The 16,765-nt window shown below is 34.5% G+C and overlaps 2 protein-coding genes across 3 annotated transcripts in view; both read left to right on the forward strand.

The window, feature by feature from the left end:
• Positions 1–8,287, forward strand: part of Smp_009710.2 (o-linked n-acetylglucosamine transferase, ogt,putative) — a gene marked incomplete at both ends in the record, with an annotated part of 25,866 nt that extends 17,579 nt beyond the window's left edge. Inside the window, 4 exons of one of the 2 annotated variants that reach the window (XM_018792694.1) lie at positions 926–1,319; positions 2,894–3,258; positions 5,510–5,608; positions 8,279–8,287. In XM_018792694.1, coding sequence (XP_018644129.1) covers positions 926–1,319; positions 2,894–3,258; positions 5,510–5,608; positions 8,279–8,287 — 867 coding nt within the window. Of the gene's footprint in view, positions 1–925; positions 1,320–2,893; positions 3,259–5,509; positions 5,609–6,241; positions 6,407–8,278 lie in introns of those variants that run through there. The other variant, XM_018792695.1, reaches the window with a different exon arrangement.
• Positions 8,288–10,674: 2,387 nt separating this feature from the next.
• Positions 10,675–11,943, forward strand: Smp_013560 (hypothetical protein; the record flags this gene model as incomplete). Its single annotated transcript, XM_018792696.1, has 3 exons — positions 10,675–10,723; positions 10,760–10,839; positions 11,685–11,943. The coding sequence occupies 3 exons, from the start codon at positions 10,675–10,677 to the stop codon at positions 11,790–11,792; spliced, it is 237 nt and encodes a 78-aa protein (XP_018644131.1). The 3' UTR covers positions 11,793–11,943.
• Positions 11,944–16,765: the final 4,822 nt, after the last annotated feature.

Below are 16,765 nucleotides of genomic sequence, written 5' to 3' on the forward strand. Positions count from 1 at the left end.
GTCATAAATTCGAAGATTCTCATTCGTATGTGATCTAACAATAGAACTACACTCTATAGCTGTATACGCGATTAAGGGATTTTGAATGAAGAAATTAAAAATGACTGCAAGAATACCAGCAACTATGTAAGATAAAAATACACAATAAGAGATATAACCTAAAGTATGATTTTATAGTGAAAGCATACCTCAATAAAATGTTTGATTTTTTCGGTTACGTATGATCAAACAATCACAAAAATAATCGGACAACTGATAAAGTGTTACTGGTCTTATGGTCTCCCACATAGTCCTGACTTTCAGTGCGTTGTGTTTAAGCCCCTTTAACCATCACATGAAGGGTTCGCTAATCAGAACACCGACTTTTACGACCTTGACTCTATACCAAACCAATGACGCGTTAATCATTACCAGCAGCCTTGATTATTTTCTGAGTCCTCATTTGTTCACGCTTACCGTTGCTCGTTTCAGTCCAGAACACAATCTCAGCTTCCACTCTACGAATCATATATTTCATATATGCTTATTTTATATACAAAAGAATCAGACTGCATCATACTATAAAATAGAAAATAACAATTATACGAGATCAAGCCGAAATTGTCTTTGAATGTGAGAGACTGTTATTAGTAGATTGGGAACAACTTAAGAATGGTAAATCGTATGATAGTAGCCAATACGTCAAATGGAAGTTTATGGAATATATATATATCGAGTTATTATTTATCGAGTTATGTCTCTACTCATTCGTAAATGCATTTCCTCCTTCGTTTTTGAAATATGCATCTGTTAGTTTGTCACTTACGTTGTCATTATCGAATCTCTGAATCTTTAAGGAATGAGATTTATAATAATAATATGTTTATGTTTGTCATTTCTGGTTACAATATCAATTTTTATCTTTTTTGCTTCTCTGAAATTTTAGTTCTTAAATCCCTCAAATTTAGTTCAGAAAGGTGTTAAACCCGAAATATCTTTGACCGAACAATGTGATTTAATTGTACAGAAAAGAGAAAAATCTCCATTGAAATCCAGCCACAGATCAACTGTTAAATCATTTGCTTTTTCTGACTTACAAAGAACTTCAGTTGTTGGTGACGTCGATAGTGATGAACGTTCGGTTGAGAAAGTTTGCCTAGATAGTGACTGGCTCGATGCATCTGCTAATCTTGTCTCCCGGGATCATGTGGCGTACAGATTAGCCTACGAACGTTGTCGAATGCTTGATACACCAGAAAGTGTTGATTCATTTTTGGAAGAAGCTTGGGCTTTGTTGTTTAGCGATGTGACACGTGTTTGTGGACCTAGATTCACTCAACGTAAGTAAATTTTTTATTAAATCAATATCCCATTTCTCATATTTTTCTTGTAAATGCCATTTGTTAAAATCAGATGTATTACAAAATTTTACTGTTTTTTCACTTTTATTATTGATCCAGCTTGAAAACTATTCTGTCTTCTGTATGTTATATATCACGATGAGATCGAAATGTACACATTTTATCATAATATTAAGAGTAACTATTTACTTATGTTTCATCATTCAAGAAATAATGAGAACGGAATTAATAAATATGACAAATTGAAGTGCATGCTATGGGTAATTGTAGACATTATAACTGAATATAGTTTCGTACGCTTCAATAATGTAAATGGATTTGCTCACCGTAACCGAAGGACTAATTACCTGTTCAAACCGAAATAGTTCGAGTGAATTTAAATCCACAATTGAATGATTTAACCTCGATAGTCTACTGAATATTAAAATAAAATAGAGGGATTTATACTGTTTCGAATATTACTCCCACACCTATTACTCATATAATTTTGTTGGGAGCCCAAAAATGTCCTTCGACAAAATCTCCATAAGCTCGGGGAAGCTGAAAACGTTTCATCTAGTCGGCACTAAATAGAAGCTTCTCAGAAATGTCTGGAAAAATAAAAGATTGTGTCACATTTTGATTGCTAAACTACTTCTTCTGTTACTATATCAACATCATCTCAAAGCCTAAAAATGAAAACAATTTAGTGTGCATATACTTCCCTTTTCTCCGTTGCTTGGGTTAGTGAGTAGAAGTAGTCTGTGGATATATTAAGTGGCTAGAAATTCAGCTACAACCGTTCTAGTAAGATTCATCAAATTTAAAGTCAAATAAATCTTTCAGCATGACTACATTTACTTTGTACATAAACAGATGCGTAATATTTATAAAAGTGTTAAACTTTCATCTTTTAGACAATAGTAATTAGTTAAAGTGTGAACTGGAATTCGCTACTACAATTATTCACAACTGAGAACTAAAATGATCTAAATTGTTGTATTATGCTATCTACTGTAGATTTATTATTCGTTTCTCTATGCTCCTGGGATAAGAGTATTTTTTTCTAGTACACTTAAGTCATTAACTTTATCTTCGATGCTCTGTAGCATGATTACTTTGGAAACAGTTGACTGAGCAGTTCATTTTATTCTGTTTCATCTCACTTATATTGGATTTTTAATTAATATTGTTATACCGCGCTGTGTAAGGTTTGCTTATGAGATGCCATTACTTTTTGTTGCCTGGATACTTCGTCTTATACTTATTCCATCATTATCTTGTCCAAGAGTTTCATCTACAAATTAAGATATATTCCGTGTATAGGTAACACTAAAGTACAACCACTTATTTCGATTTTCCTCCAATTGTCTATGCAACAACACTGTCTTAGTAGTTAATAATTAAACCGTTTTATCTATTTTCATCGAAACATTCACACTGTTTATGGACTACAGCGAAAATAATAGCTCTCATATCATTTTAAATTCAGTTTATGTAAATTTGTATGAAATCTAATAAGGATAACGTTAGTGGTAAATATTTTTTATCTTTCGTTACCTTTTTTTCTAAAGTTGCCTTAACTCTTGATAGTGAACAGCACCGAAAATTAGTGATTGATCGACTAGCTTCTGTTGCTCCGGCATTGACTGATACATTATCTAACCAGATAGACGCTGAACGTTCAACTACAGAAACAAATGGTGTAAGCAGCTCAGATATTTGGGGATTATTTTTGCGTGTTGTTGATGTTTTACGTGCTCGTTTGCCAAAATCATTGCCTCAATTGGAAACAGCTACTGCATGGGCTTCTTTATTACCTCATGTTCAAGGCAATGATTTACGTCGGTTAGCTGCAAGTCATCTTTTAATTAGCTCTTCACTTATTGCACGTCATGGCACACCAGCATTTTTGGAATTACGAAAAATACAAAAACAGGTGAGTTATAGTATATATCACGTTATGTAATCGTCTAAAACGTATGTTTTGCAGCATTTCCCTGTTTAGAACGTATTCATTAGCGATGGTAAGACGTATTCCTAGAGAGGGTAATCTGCATCAAACATAAAGAATGTACGATTTAGGAAATCAGTAATTAAACTATCTGAAATAATGTAAATTAATACTTCGGAAAATCGTAACCAGCGATCTAAGCGCTACTGACCTATTGCTTTACTGCCTGATCTACGAGACTAGATCGCTAATCATTTCCAAGCTTGTTATGAGCAGTAGCCACTAAGTACAACATTTTATAGCTAAAATAAAATTTAAATATCCTTGGAAGTCAGCTGATAATTTTCGTGCTCTCGTTTTCAATGCTTCTACAACTCTGGCTTTTCAAAAGTCAGTCACCATCAAGTCGTAGTCTTTAAGGGAATAATTTGTTATAATTTCAATGCTGTACGGAAAAGCAATAAGTTTTAAAGCCTTGTCAGCTATAATTTATTTGTTTATTTAAACACATAAACATTGGAACAAGTGAGGACCAAAATATATGTGCGCCCTACAATAAAAATGAGGTTGCAAAGAGATGGAGAAAGGAAGGTATAATAAATGAACGAAAATGAATAGAAACTACTGTAATGGGGTGAAGTAATAATAACGATATTGATGATAAAGGCAGGTTAGTCAGGAAAATTACAACCAGAAAAAATGCTTTCAGTTAAGGAAGTTACTTTCACTTCCACAAAGAAAGTAGAAAAAGTTACACCAAGACCGCCACTGGCTTCTATCCTAAGCCGTTTATGACATCGTTTCAGGCCATTGTGTTGCACCATCTACAGGACCCCAACTAGGGCGACAATGTTGATCAAACACAGAGAGTCGTCTAACATCCTCAACTCGAAGAGGCTAGGTCTCACAAATATAGAGCAAAACTTCTCATCGACGCGTTGTAGATCCGACCTTTTACAACCAGACTAACATCACGAAGGCGCTAAGTATGGCCCAGATGGGTATAGGCCGCTCTGACTTTCATTATACGCCTGCATCAGCACTTACTCAGTTATTCAGATACACGAACTTCTCGACTGCCTCCATCCGCTCGCTACCTAGAGTGCCTGCAGAATCGGGGTCCTGACAGTCTTATAGAATTACTTTGCACTTGGAAGGTGCAAAGAATATACCATACCTACTGGCACTGATTGCCAATTGATTAGGTGCGGATTGCATGGTTTGAGTATCATCGCACAGTAAGACAATATCGTTCGCATACTCAAGGTCGAGAAACCTTTTTCCAGACAACAGATCCACACCACCATTACCTACATCCATCCGAGCTGTTCACAGAATGTCATCGATGGCGAAGTTGAAGAGAATGATAAGATCGGGCAACCCTGTATAACCCCATTGCTTGAACGAAACAATGAAGAGAGGTGTTTGTGTATGAAGTTTTCAAGATGTTAATAAACTTCTCAGACGCACTCTTCATCAATAGACTCACAGAAAACAGTCCTGTTCAACGAATCGAAGTAGAAAATAAGTGATATATGTATAGTGAAAAGCTGTAATCTTGTAGACTTGAAAACTTTACATATTAAAAAGGATATGAATTGTAGTTAAGTGTAACAAATGACTTTAATTTTTCTTCTAGCGAACTTTTGTTGGTTATAATAATCAATGATAACACAGACTGAAACAAACCACTATCAAAATATCAACTTTTTAGCTAGTATCAGGAGATCTGGGATGCAGGTATATTCAGGTGGCGAGTCCCGCTTAGGACAGAACACAGGTCTCGGGCTCCACTGCTACCCATCATCCATCTCTGCTTAAAATATTTTGATTTATTTACTTTTCATACTGATGATCCACAAAACGTAGTTCATTCACTCTTACGAATGTTTTATTCATAGTATTTTGCTGTGTAACCGAAGCCCACTTATTTCCTTCTACCTATTCTACAAAGACTCCTAACATTTTAGGCTTACAGTACCATTGATGTGTAATGAAGGAGATAGTTTCCGACTTTTCTGTTACTTGAGATACCGAAACAACTGATAGATAACTATTTAACGCACACATGTTGAACTACGTTAAGTATGACTCAGTAGCTTATTATGATTATTATTTTGATGAACTCCATTGGTTTGCATGTTTGTATTTATTCACTTTATCATCAAACTTTAAATGAATTCTGAAATCAGTGATATTTTTTTACGAGTTTCACATAAATTTAATTCTTTTCCAGTGGAGTGAATATAACCAATATTGGAATGTGATGAATCTGGCAATCACTCTTTCACGTGATTTTAAACACTGCAGATTTTTGGATCGTTTAGTTACTAAAGTAGGTTTTATATAAATAAATCTAGTGTTCAACTGATATGTTACTCATTAACCATACTGTACTTGGACAACAAATGATATCTTGATTGCTTATCATTTTATCGAAATGCAGTTAACGGGATAATTTATCGTATATGTTTTGTTGGAAATACACACAAATGTTAGTGTTATGTCTCAATATTGTATATATGAAATTATAGACTAGAAAATTCATTATCAAAATTTACTGACGGTCTCACAGCTACGTTACATTTTAGATTAACGTTGGTTTGCATCTCGGAAGCGCATAAGCTTATTCACAGTAAAATAAGCTTATCTCACAGGATTTACTACTAAGTGTAAACAAGATTTCAACGTTATTTTCTTTTCATTTCTTTTATTTGTTTTATGACTGTATCCCACCACTTGGATTTATTTAATTTGATCAAGAGTAAGTACTGGATGATTACACCATAAACTGAATAAGATGTATGTGTGAAAGAAGATACAATACAACCACCAATATTACTCTCGTTATCGTTGTGTTAATAAGTAGACGATTACCGTTGAGCCTATCATAAATAGCGTACCAATTCTCTTGAGTGCTGTTTAAACTTTTTTTCCTCATATATATTTATTGTTCCATGCTTTTCAGGATAGTTTGAATTTGGCTATTGGTACTATTGCTAGTAGTGACACTTTGGTTCGAGGTTCATATCGTTATGCTATTGGCAAGTCTTCTTATTTGACTTATTTTCATTACGTGATCAACTTTCATTGTTGCTGTGACTGTTATTTTTTGTTGATTTTCTGGCGTTGAGATAACTTTTTTTTATTTCATTACTGATTGTCTTTATTAAAGAATCGATGGTCATTAGTCTTCTCTTGATCTAACAACAGATAGTTTTATCAGCATAGGTTTGTGGAGATTGTTGTGCTTTGATTGAGATCATCGCGCAAGACCGAAGGCCCTGGGTTCGGGTCATATGCGTGGTATCATGTATGGGCACTGCTGAGAAGTCACATACTAGAGCGAAACGGCCATTCAGTGCTTCCAGGTTCTTGATAGTGGTCTAACATTGACCGACTCATGATCTTAATTGGAACAAATAATTTGTTTGAATAAACTATCTTTGGCTCGTTTTTTGTAGTTGAAAATCGGAAAAAGTAAGTGGGTGAAAGTTATCTGTATGGAGCAGTATAATGCGAAATATCATACCATTATTCATGACTTAGTGAATCAGTGTGTTATTGTAGATACATTTAGATACAAAACTGATAAAAGTTATTCAGCACTTCTTCGTTTTAGACCTAATTCTGGGACTCAAATAATTCACTCCTGATTAACGTAGATATTGGCACAAATGTGAATTAGTTCAAGTTGCCACATCACATCTATAAATCAAAATGGAATTTGCAAGATGAGTACTAAACGAGTCGAAACAATATTTAATTCAGTTACATCCCTATTATTCAGCGATTCTTAATCACAAACTTTATCAAACGGAGTTGTCACTGTACAAAATCACAGTGAATTTCTGAACCTAACTAAGATAACTTAAAGCCAACCAACTAACTTTATACTGAATAGATCGGTAGAAACGAAAACTCATTCTTAATCAGTGAATAAAGTTTATTTTAAACCAATATGTGAATTTGAAAATTAATGTCTTTCCAAATGTAGTACTCATCACTCTTAACGGATATTCAAACTCCAGTTCTATCGGAACGTCTGCAGCTATGGATCACGATTATTGCTTGAAACCCAACCAGTTGGTCTACACCTTCTCACCCAGCTCAGACCAACAGTCAGTGACTACATGAACTAATATTGTTTCTTATTTTAGCTGCTTTCACACATCACATCATTCTGGGTTGAGTTTGGAAGAGGTTAAACATATGTAGTACATATTCAAGTCGTTTCATTTGATGAGGATTCACAGCTTTAATTAAAGAACAACGTATTATTTATTGTCGTAACTAATTCTGCTTGTATTCGGTTGTTCGATCAATGTATTTTTGACTAGATGTGCTAGTTTGTCAAGTATTATTTGTGATAATCAGATATATTGTGACTAAGTCATCATCTATGACAATGATCTCATAAGCTGTTTTTTTCTTGAAGTCTAACGTTTACCACATAAATATTCTTTAATGTTAGGTGTATATCAAACTAATCCGTTTAATACAGTCAATATTAGTTTGATATTAAATTACATGACGATTTCTTGGCTTGAATGCGTCTTCGTTTTTTTTAAATAATGCTAAAATCAGTAATTTTGTAAAGATTTATTCGCTGTTTACAAACCACACATAAATTAGGTGCTAATCACGCTGCTTAGATGCAATGGGATCCAAATTCATGAACTACTTAGTTTTGGTGTAATTTCACACGGATAAATTTTGTATATTCGCAAAGGGATAACAAACTTGAGGGTACATGTTGTATATGGTGTGTATATAACTGTTAACTCTAATTCCTGTGTATTCATTTTTATCGTGTGGCTTAGTGAATGGATTTTGAATTCCTGTGCTACTGAATCACGTGAGTAGTTTTCACTTCATAATTGGTCTTTTCTACTGATGATACATTACTTACCGTTAATTTTTCATTAACTTTTTATTGACTCCTACAATATGATCATCGAACCCCATTTTATACTGTACTATTTTCCTTTTTTTTGACTGAAAGCCCGACTAATCAATATGAGAGAAAAATTTCCGGACGATGCACTTCTCACTTTATTACTTGCCGTTGGTTTTTTAAGTATGGCCATGCAGAAACATATTGGTTCACGTCATCTTGCTATTTTACAGGTAAGTTTCTTTTCTACTCTTAAAAACATAATACATTACATGGTCGGTTGCCGTGTGTGAGTGTAATCATCTAAAGAAAAATTTAGGATTATTTCAGTATTCTTTTTAAAAATTATTTCATTTGCATATACAGTTACAATAAAACAACGCTAGTAGTAAATAAAATAGTTTTGTTATCTGGATGTTATTTTTTGGGAGTGAAGTTTGCGTAAACCTCTTCTGGTATTTATAATAATTCAGTTGTGATCATGAAGGTCTTCCCTTTAGAAGAAATTAAGATTTATAAGAAGTAATGTTTTTAACTCATGCATCAGTAACATCAAAAAACGTTCTCCTGCTCACGCAGACGTTCTATAGCGTTTCAGTGGCCCTTGATTTCCCTTTTTGAATACCTTTAAACTTATCGTCTTGTAGTAACGACCCCCAATATACATATTTTGATATTTTTTCTAAATATCCCATTTTTGTCATATTATTGTAGCCTCTTCATTTATTTATTTATTTAAGGCTGTTGGTTTTCTTGGGGAGTATAAACGTTTACGTGGTGATTGCCAGGAGGTTTACTACAATATAGCACGTGCTTGTCACCAACTTTGTAAGTTTACTGACATTCTATTTTCAAAAACCCTGACTTGAATACATATCTTTATCAAACGATAATGTAATAAGAAGACGAAGATTATCAGGACTATGTGATATATTAGCGCAATACATTTCGAACAATCTGATCACACATATACTTGTTAAGAACATTTATATATAAAAATAAAAGGTCAACTAGACTGGAAATGGGGGGTGTTGTATGAAAGTGTAAAAGGGTTTATTGAAGCCTTAGCCATACGAAAATTCAAACCCCTTTTGTGTATTCAAAAACAGTTTGTTCTCACTTTAAACCTACCCTGGCAATATTAGCTTATTATCCAGAGTGATCAGGTGTCAAATTGTTTTCACATTATTATTATTATTATCCTTGTCTCCTCTTGCCCCCCCCCATTTCCAGTCTAGTTCACCTTTTATTTTTATATATAAGTGTTCTTAACAAGTATATGTGTGATCAGATTGTTCGAAATATATTGCGCTAATATATCACATGATAGTATCATTTCCTGTGGTGATGTCCTTCGTTTCTCAGTCAACTGACTGCTAGTAATCTGATAGATGATAGGATTCTCTTTTGTTGCTTTTTTATTAAGAAGAATTGAGGGTTTCGCTCAATGGTTGTAATGTTCTTCACTTGAGCACATAATCACTTTAAAATTAAATTGGTGAGCTTTTTTTCATTCAGCTATGTGAATATCATTTTCATCCTTTATCAGTTGTCCGATTATTTTTGTGATTGTTTGATCATACGTAACCGAAAAAATCAAACATTTTATTGAGGTATGCTTTCACTATAAAATCATACTTTAGGTTATATCTCTTATTGTGTATTTTTATCTTACATAGTTGCTGGTATTCTTGCAGTCATTTTTAATTTCTTCATTCAAAATCCCTTAATCGCGTATACAGCTATAGAGTGTAGTTCTATTGTTAGATCACATACGAATGAGAATCTTCGAATTTATGACTGGCTACTATATGACTAGGACAACGGTTCATAGTTTTAACAATTTTATTCACCCAGTAGTAAAAATAGACCGAAATGCAATTAGATTTTAAAGTGACTCATACTTTCCCGACTGAAATTACCATGGTTATTAAGACAAGTTTTTAATCAGTACATTTTTCATAGTATTTTGGACGTGTACTTCTGTTTCTGACAAAGTTTTAAGCAGGACCGTCTCCATCATCATTGTCTGTTTCCTAACGAAACATTTTAGAATGCCTTCGTTCGAAGGTACATTTTACTAACGCATGCTTAATATAGTTTGTGTGTGTTTCGACTTGAGTCATTTTAATCTGTTTTGTTTAGTGCAAAACTAAATGTAAAATAAATATTTGCATATACTAAACAAAGTACCTCCAAACAGTTATTTTTGTGTTATTTGTGGATATCAAGTAGAAATTGAAACAAGTTATAGTGTGTATCTCATATGGTTTGGTAAATAGGAATTTACTTTTATGTTTCTTCTTTGTCTATCATTGACAAGATTATTATTTTGTTAATCAGACCACATCGTTTGTGAACATTTGAAGGGAAAAATCACAAGAGAACAACTTTCACATTCATTATTTCTTGTTAAACATATAACATTTATTTCCGAATGGACATGAGCTTAGCTTGTAAAAACGATATTACCTTTCCTACCTCATCTTCCTGTAGTATATTTCATGGTTGACATTTTCGTAATTGAGCATGTAGTTAAATATTATCGATACTGTAGTACATAGGCACTTGTTCTTTTTTAATATTCAGTGATCACTCACATGGCTATTCATTATTATGAAAAAGTCCTTGCTATGGAGCCTATCGGAAACAATCCTGAAGAGAAGTCTGTAAGTCCTGCTTTCTTTTCTTTGAATATACACTATTATTATTGTTGTTGAGGAAATAAAAAACCTATTGCTTAACCTAACCTATACTCGTATATTGTTTTAAAATGATTTCTCAATAAATACGGCCTCTTCGGTAAGTTTAACGCACTCATTTTATAAACAGATCTCATATGCACGATGACTTCAAGTAAAAAAGAGGTAAGACTGTTAGGTTATTGTATGTTGGCTTAGGTTGTGTGAAAATCATCAGAAATTCTGCGAAGAAATAACCTTGCTAAAAAGAAGCTAATCAAGCAAATCTTTGAAATAATTTAGAATTTGCGTTAGGAGTTGAACGATCCTCATATAAAAGAATTATGACGCCTCACGGTGAAAGCCTATATCCTTTGGATTTCACGAGATTCATACCTCTCTTAAACCACGTGTGCTGGATTCGATTTGCGAAGACGTAAACGCCTACTTCTGAGGAGTCCCGCACTTGGTGGAAAAGACCATCCAATGCTTCTCGCTTTTGAAGAGTGGCTTAATTTGGACTAGATTGTGATCTCACTGAAAATAAACAAACTTCACAATCCCACGCTGAATACTTCTAAACAGGAGGTTAACCACCGTATTGTCTGTATTCAGTGACAGTTTTACTAACTACATTTCAGCTTTGTCTCATTCAAATTTTAGTCTTTTTTTATTAAATGCGGTGCTTTGTACTATTAGGCACAATCTGGTGTCTGATATTAGTTATCAAATTCCGTCATTAGTCGATACCAGTTACCAGTGGTCTGGTTGCTAGCATGATCGTATCTTCTTACTGCATTTGTTGTTCACTATCTTTTGGTTTATTTTATTAGGTTACTAATCTGCATAGAGAAGCTGCTTTCAATTTAGCTCTTTTGTATCGAACTAATGGGAATCCAGCAATGGCTCGTCATATACTTCAAAAATATGTTGTCATTTAAGAATGATGTGTTTATATTTTGTAAGATTTATTTACTTTTTACACACAACAGTATATATAAAAGTCCAACTCAAGCTTTTAATTTTCCCTAAGATAAATACTACTTGACATTTTATACGCTTTCATCTTTAAATAAAGATTTGTTTTAAATCAAATTATTATTTCTTACTGGTATAACCAATTAGCTATGTCAACATCATAGACCAGCTTAAAACCAGGTTTTTCAGTCGTAAAAATGACCTCTACCAACCTAGTGTGAGATAATCTTGAAGTACATGTTTTGGATAAATATTGTTCTAACTAAAAGTGTATGAATTTAGACTTCAATCGAAATGTTACTCATGATCCCTTAAACTAACTAGCCTAGAATAAACTCTTGTTTACCTTTTTAAAATGTCTTATCTGTCAAAACTTACACAAGTGCTCGAATGAATCAAGTTTTATCCCTGATCCATCATATCGTGGGAAATGAAAATGACACAGATTCAGTGGAAAACAAACATCTTTCTTCGCGGTACTTTTTAAAAGTGACCCTACTTAGGAGCACATCAAGTATCACTTTTGTCAGCGATTACTTTTTGCTCCAGTTAAAGTCCATTAAGCCTGATTGCTCATCTTAGAACTAGTTATATAGTAAAGTTCACACTTGTGGAATATTATTCATTCATTCCAGAGTTTTCAGTACTTCTAAAGTCTTTCGAATTTAAAACTAAAGATTTTATTTCATTGTGTAAAAATTTCATTTTTCGTAAATAGGAACCAGACTAACTAGTTTCATTCGCCTACAAGTCTCTAAATAAGAACATGAATCATTTCAATTGGAGGAAAAAGTTAGTAAACACGTAAAATATCAACCAACTCCCTTTTTACAACGCTAATTACGAGCAGGATTTCTATACGTTTATTCAGTCATCAAATATCCCACTAATCATGGCAATTCTCTTGAATTTACTTCTGCATCAATTTCCTTGATATTTAGTACTTTTGGAACAACCTTAAATAATGTTCTAGTTGCATTATGTTTAAACTTATCCAGAAGGATATATTAGTAAAGTGTTGTAGGTTCTACAGTTTTTTAAACGAGCCTACAAAAAGACAATTTCCTCTCCGAGAACTATCAGTTTCGTGAAACAGATTGTACAAAACAGTCATGCCGTATAAGCAAGAAGACATTATCTTATAACGCCGAATTATAATTACAAGCGCTAGTGTTTCCGAATAGTCCGTTTAAAATCTTAGGATAAATTATTTGGTTGACATCATTTGGAAACAGATCAATACTCACTTGGAATATATGGTCAGGTAATGTGGAGAAAGGGCATGATGCATAGTTCGTAAGAGGTACTCCTTGTGTATTGAAAGATTCCTCAGCACTTAGGATACTATTTAGTACGCAAAATGAGCTGTTGGGACCATATAAATGTTCGGATTTCACGCAGTAGCATATTGACCGGACTAACGATTACTGTCATGAAGGATCTTCACACTTATGATTCAGATGTACTTGGTATTAACTTTAGTGCAGTTCTGCTCAGTCATGTTGAAAACATGAATATCACATGCGAATTTTAAATATGCCTGATGAGAATCAGTATGTTAACCCCATTGAAATGTGCGACGAACAAACAATGAGGTTTGCTGATTATCCAAATCCTCATTCAACGGTAATTGCATTAAGTATGTCATATTCCTTAGACCTATCTACATCTCGCTCACATAAAAACCTAAAATATCTACTTGCATGTGGCCGCTATTATTTCCGAGTGGTCATAACGATAGTCTACATATTCGACTTGAAAAAATTCCCCAGCTAGTCATGTTCAATTCAGGACGTGAAAAACATGTGCATCTGTCAGAGTTGCCATACCACATCAATACACAATGATTCCAAAGTAGTAGCTTGATTACTGGTTTTAGATATGATTATGGATAGAATGTATGTTTATTGCGATGAACAGAAAAAGCAACTAAAGGTTAAAAAAAAGTAAACGTATCTCCACAGTTACGAAGGATTCTCAATCATTTCTACAATGAAGGCACGTAACTAAAACTGCACCTACTTACGTTAATCAGTCTGTAGCGGTGAATAAACACCCTAAGCAGTCTTCGGCATTGGTCCCGACCTCATTAATTTCACTAGACACACCCCAACTGAAGGTACTCGGTCACGAGTAGGTATGCCGTGCTGTTGAGCTACTTAGTACTATGCATAGATACTCATATTTATTTCTAGCGTTTGGGAAATGATTCCAGTTCTTGACTAAAGATATCCAGTTGTCTCTCAGGTTATTTCAGATTGTCATCAAGTGATCTCATTTGGCTATTTAGAATGAGAAGTGGGAATTGTTTTTAATACTCAACAATAAGTAGCGAAATGTGCAAGGACTTGTGTGGCCATATGAAGGGATGAGATTTCTCCACAAAGCCTGTGGGTCCTAGGCTCTCTTTGAAAATGACAAACGTTTGCCTCTGCCGATTCCAGGTTGGTTGAAGCATCAGGAATGTTACGGTTTCTAACGATGAACGTGCCCGTCGGTAAGTATCTCTATTCAATTAACCAAACACTTATTTGACCCTGGAAATTCAGCCACACTGAAAAGACATTGTACTTGCCATAACATTTTACAACTAGAATTTCACAACCCCCATCTCCACCTATTTCTCAGCTTATCATTTAATCAGATGCCGTTACAGCAGAAAAAGTAAGGCTTTTCTTTTGTTGTTTATACTTCATTATTTTGGTGATACACATAATTCTCGGGTATTTTTGTGTCTATTTGATGGGTCGCTTGCACAAATAAGAGTATAATTTACATTCAACCTAGCGTATCCTAAAATATCGAAACGATTGTGCACAGGCCTTTGAATACACCAGTAAGACGTAGTGGAAGCTCAATGTCTTACAATGCTACATTCTGAAACGCTTCCTATATAATGGTCACAAAGCCTTTGGCAACAGGTTTTAGAATTTATTGGCTGCTGAGATACAATAATAATTTACATCTGACAGCAGGTAAATACTGTTTTTACAGGTATAATAAGTAATTTAATATATGGGTTTACGGATAGGATACTGCCCATGTCGAGTTATCATACAGATAAAACCCGTGAAGTTATTTATGCACACACCACAACAACTTAATAAACATGTTTGTGTGGTCATATTGCACAACGAGTTCACAGTTATTATAATCTGTCCAAAATAGCACTCCGTACAATCAGTGACCTTGTCAAGTGTATGTCTGATCCAAGCATAGTTAACAACGATGAGTGGTCAACGATAATGATTTGGATAATTCAAAGCACGTCTAACTAATAGCTTTAACTTCGGCTAACCACCGACCGAATAGCTGAGCTAACTTTGAAGAAAATGCAGATGAACCTTTTGAAATAGATGTGATATGTGATGGATTGCAGGAATGTTACCACCCTTAACAGAAAGGATGAAAAGATATAAGTGCCTGACAACTGGAGTGTAAGGTGTAGGTAACCAAATAGCCTATCTCATTGTTATTGAGTGGCAAACGTCTAGTCTGCGCTTGGACCTCTGGATTTGGATGTGACGAATTGATTCGGCAGAATAGCGAAACATTCACAAGTTGGAAAGCATGAGTAAGAGAAGTAGTTATTGTGTGTGGATGACCTCAATATCACCGGATGGTTGTTTCTCTTCCGTTTACCTTGTCTTCCGAAGTATTGATCTTGGTTGCTCTTCTGGAAAGACTCAGGTTAAACCAGCGACGGCAGTACATACTTTTTTCAAGTGGTGAATAAATCCCCAAAATAAATAGTTCTGTAAGTCTTCGACATCTGATTCTGATCTCATTAGTTTCATTGGACCCCCCTGGCTGAGTGCGTTCGGTCATAAATCCACACCAGATCACTAGTGGGTACTCCGTGCTGCGTTTCTCCAACCGTTGGTCAACGTAGACCAAACGTCTCTCGATATATCGATAGTCTTTCAAATATATCTTCGAACCTCTTCACTTCTGATTTAACTGAGTTGGTAAAGTTATTGTTAAAGTTGTAAAACTCAGAATACCCGTGACACCCTTATGATATTAGAAATATCAAGATAATTCAGAACGTTTTCTCCAACTTTAAAGAGAGAAGAGAAGCTGGAACGTTTACATGGTTATAAATCCATTTTTCCTTCAATGAGAATGAAGGCTTGAATATTCATTCGACATGAACCGTTTATCCAAATAACCATACCTAACACTTTTTCCACACAATCTAAATACATACCTATTTTCAACCCTGCTACTTTACATTACAGATGCATACATTTTCCATACCCACCTCATGCATAAATCAATACAGTGATAGGTCATACAAGTTCACCATGACCAATAATAACATGACATCGACAAACTCGGACCTGTTGTGATTTTGACCGTGCCGCAAATATTCTACATTGTTTCCATTGTACCGTTAAGACTCGAGTTTATTTGATTCGGTCATTCATTTGCTCTGAAAAAGAGGCTTACATCCAGTGACGAAATATCAGAAAGAATATTTCCTACTCTCTGGGATACAACAAAAATATATATATACATCGCTAATTTCCACACAATACTCAATTTACTTGATACTACAAAGTTAAACCTTGGCATTGGTTCATGATAAAAGCGCTGTAACTGTAAATAATTCCCCAAAATCAATAGCTCATTAAGTGTTCGACATTGGATGCTGACCATGTTGTTTAAGTGGACTTGTTTAACTGAAGGCTTTCGGTCATGCATCCGTACCAGATCACGTTTCAACTCGGCGTGGGACACAGCTCCTACGTTTCATTAGCCAGCTTATAGAAAAGGTCCTCGATATATTGGTAACGAATCAAATATATCTTTCCTGCCTCTTCTCGTCTGACTTCTGATTTCTATCTGACTGGGAACGATCGAATATAGAAGGTGCTACTGGTAGCTAGTTGTAAAACTAGAACATCCGTTGCATCATCAGCGCTATCCAAAA

The sequence above is a fragment of the Schistosoma mansoni genome (assembly GCF_000237925.1).
Source record: "Schistosoma mansoni, WGS project CABG00000000 data, supercontig 0187, strain Puerto Rico, whole genome shotgun sequence".
Classification (NCBI taxonomy): domain Eukaryota; kingdom Metazoa; phylum Platyhelminthes; class Trematoda; order Strigeidida; family Schistosomatidae; genus Schistosoma; species Schistosoma mansoni.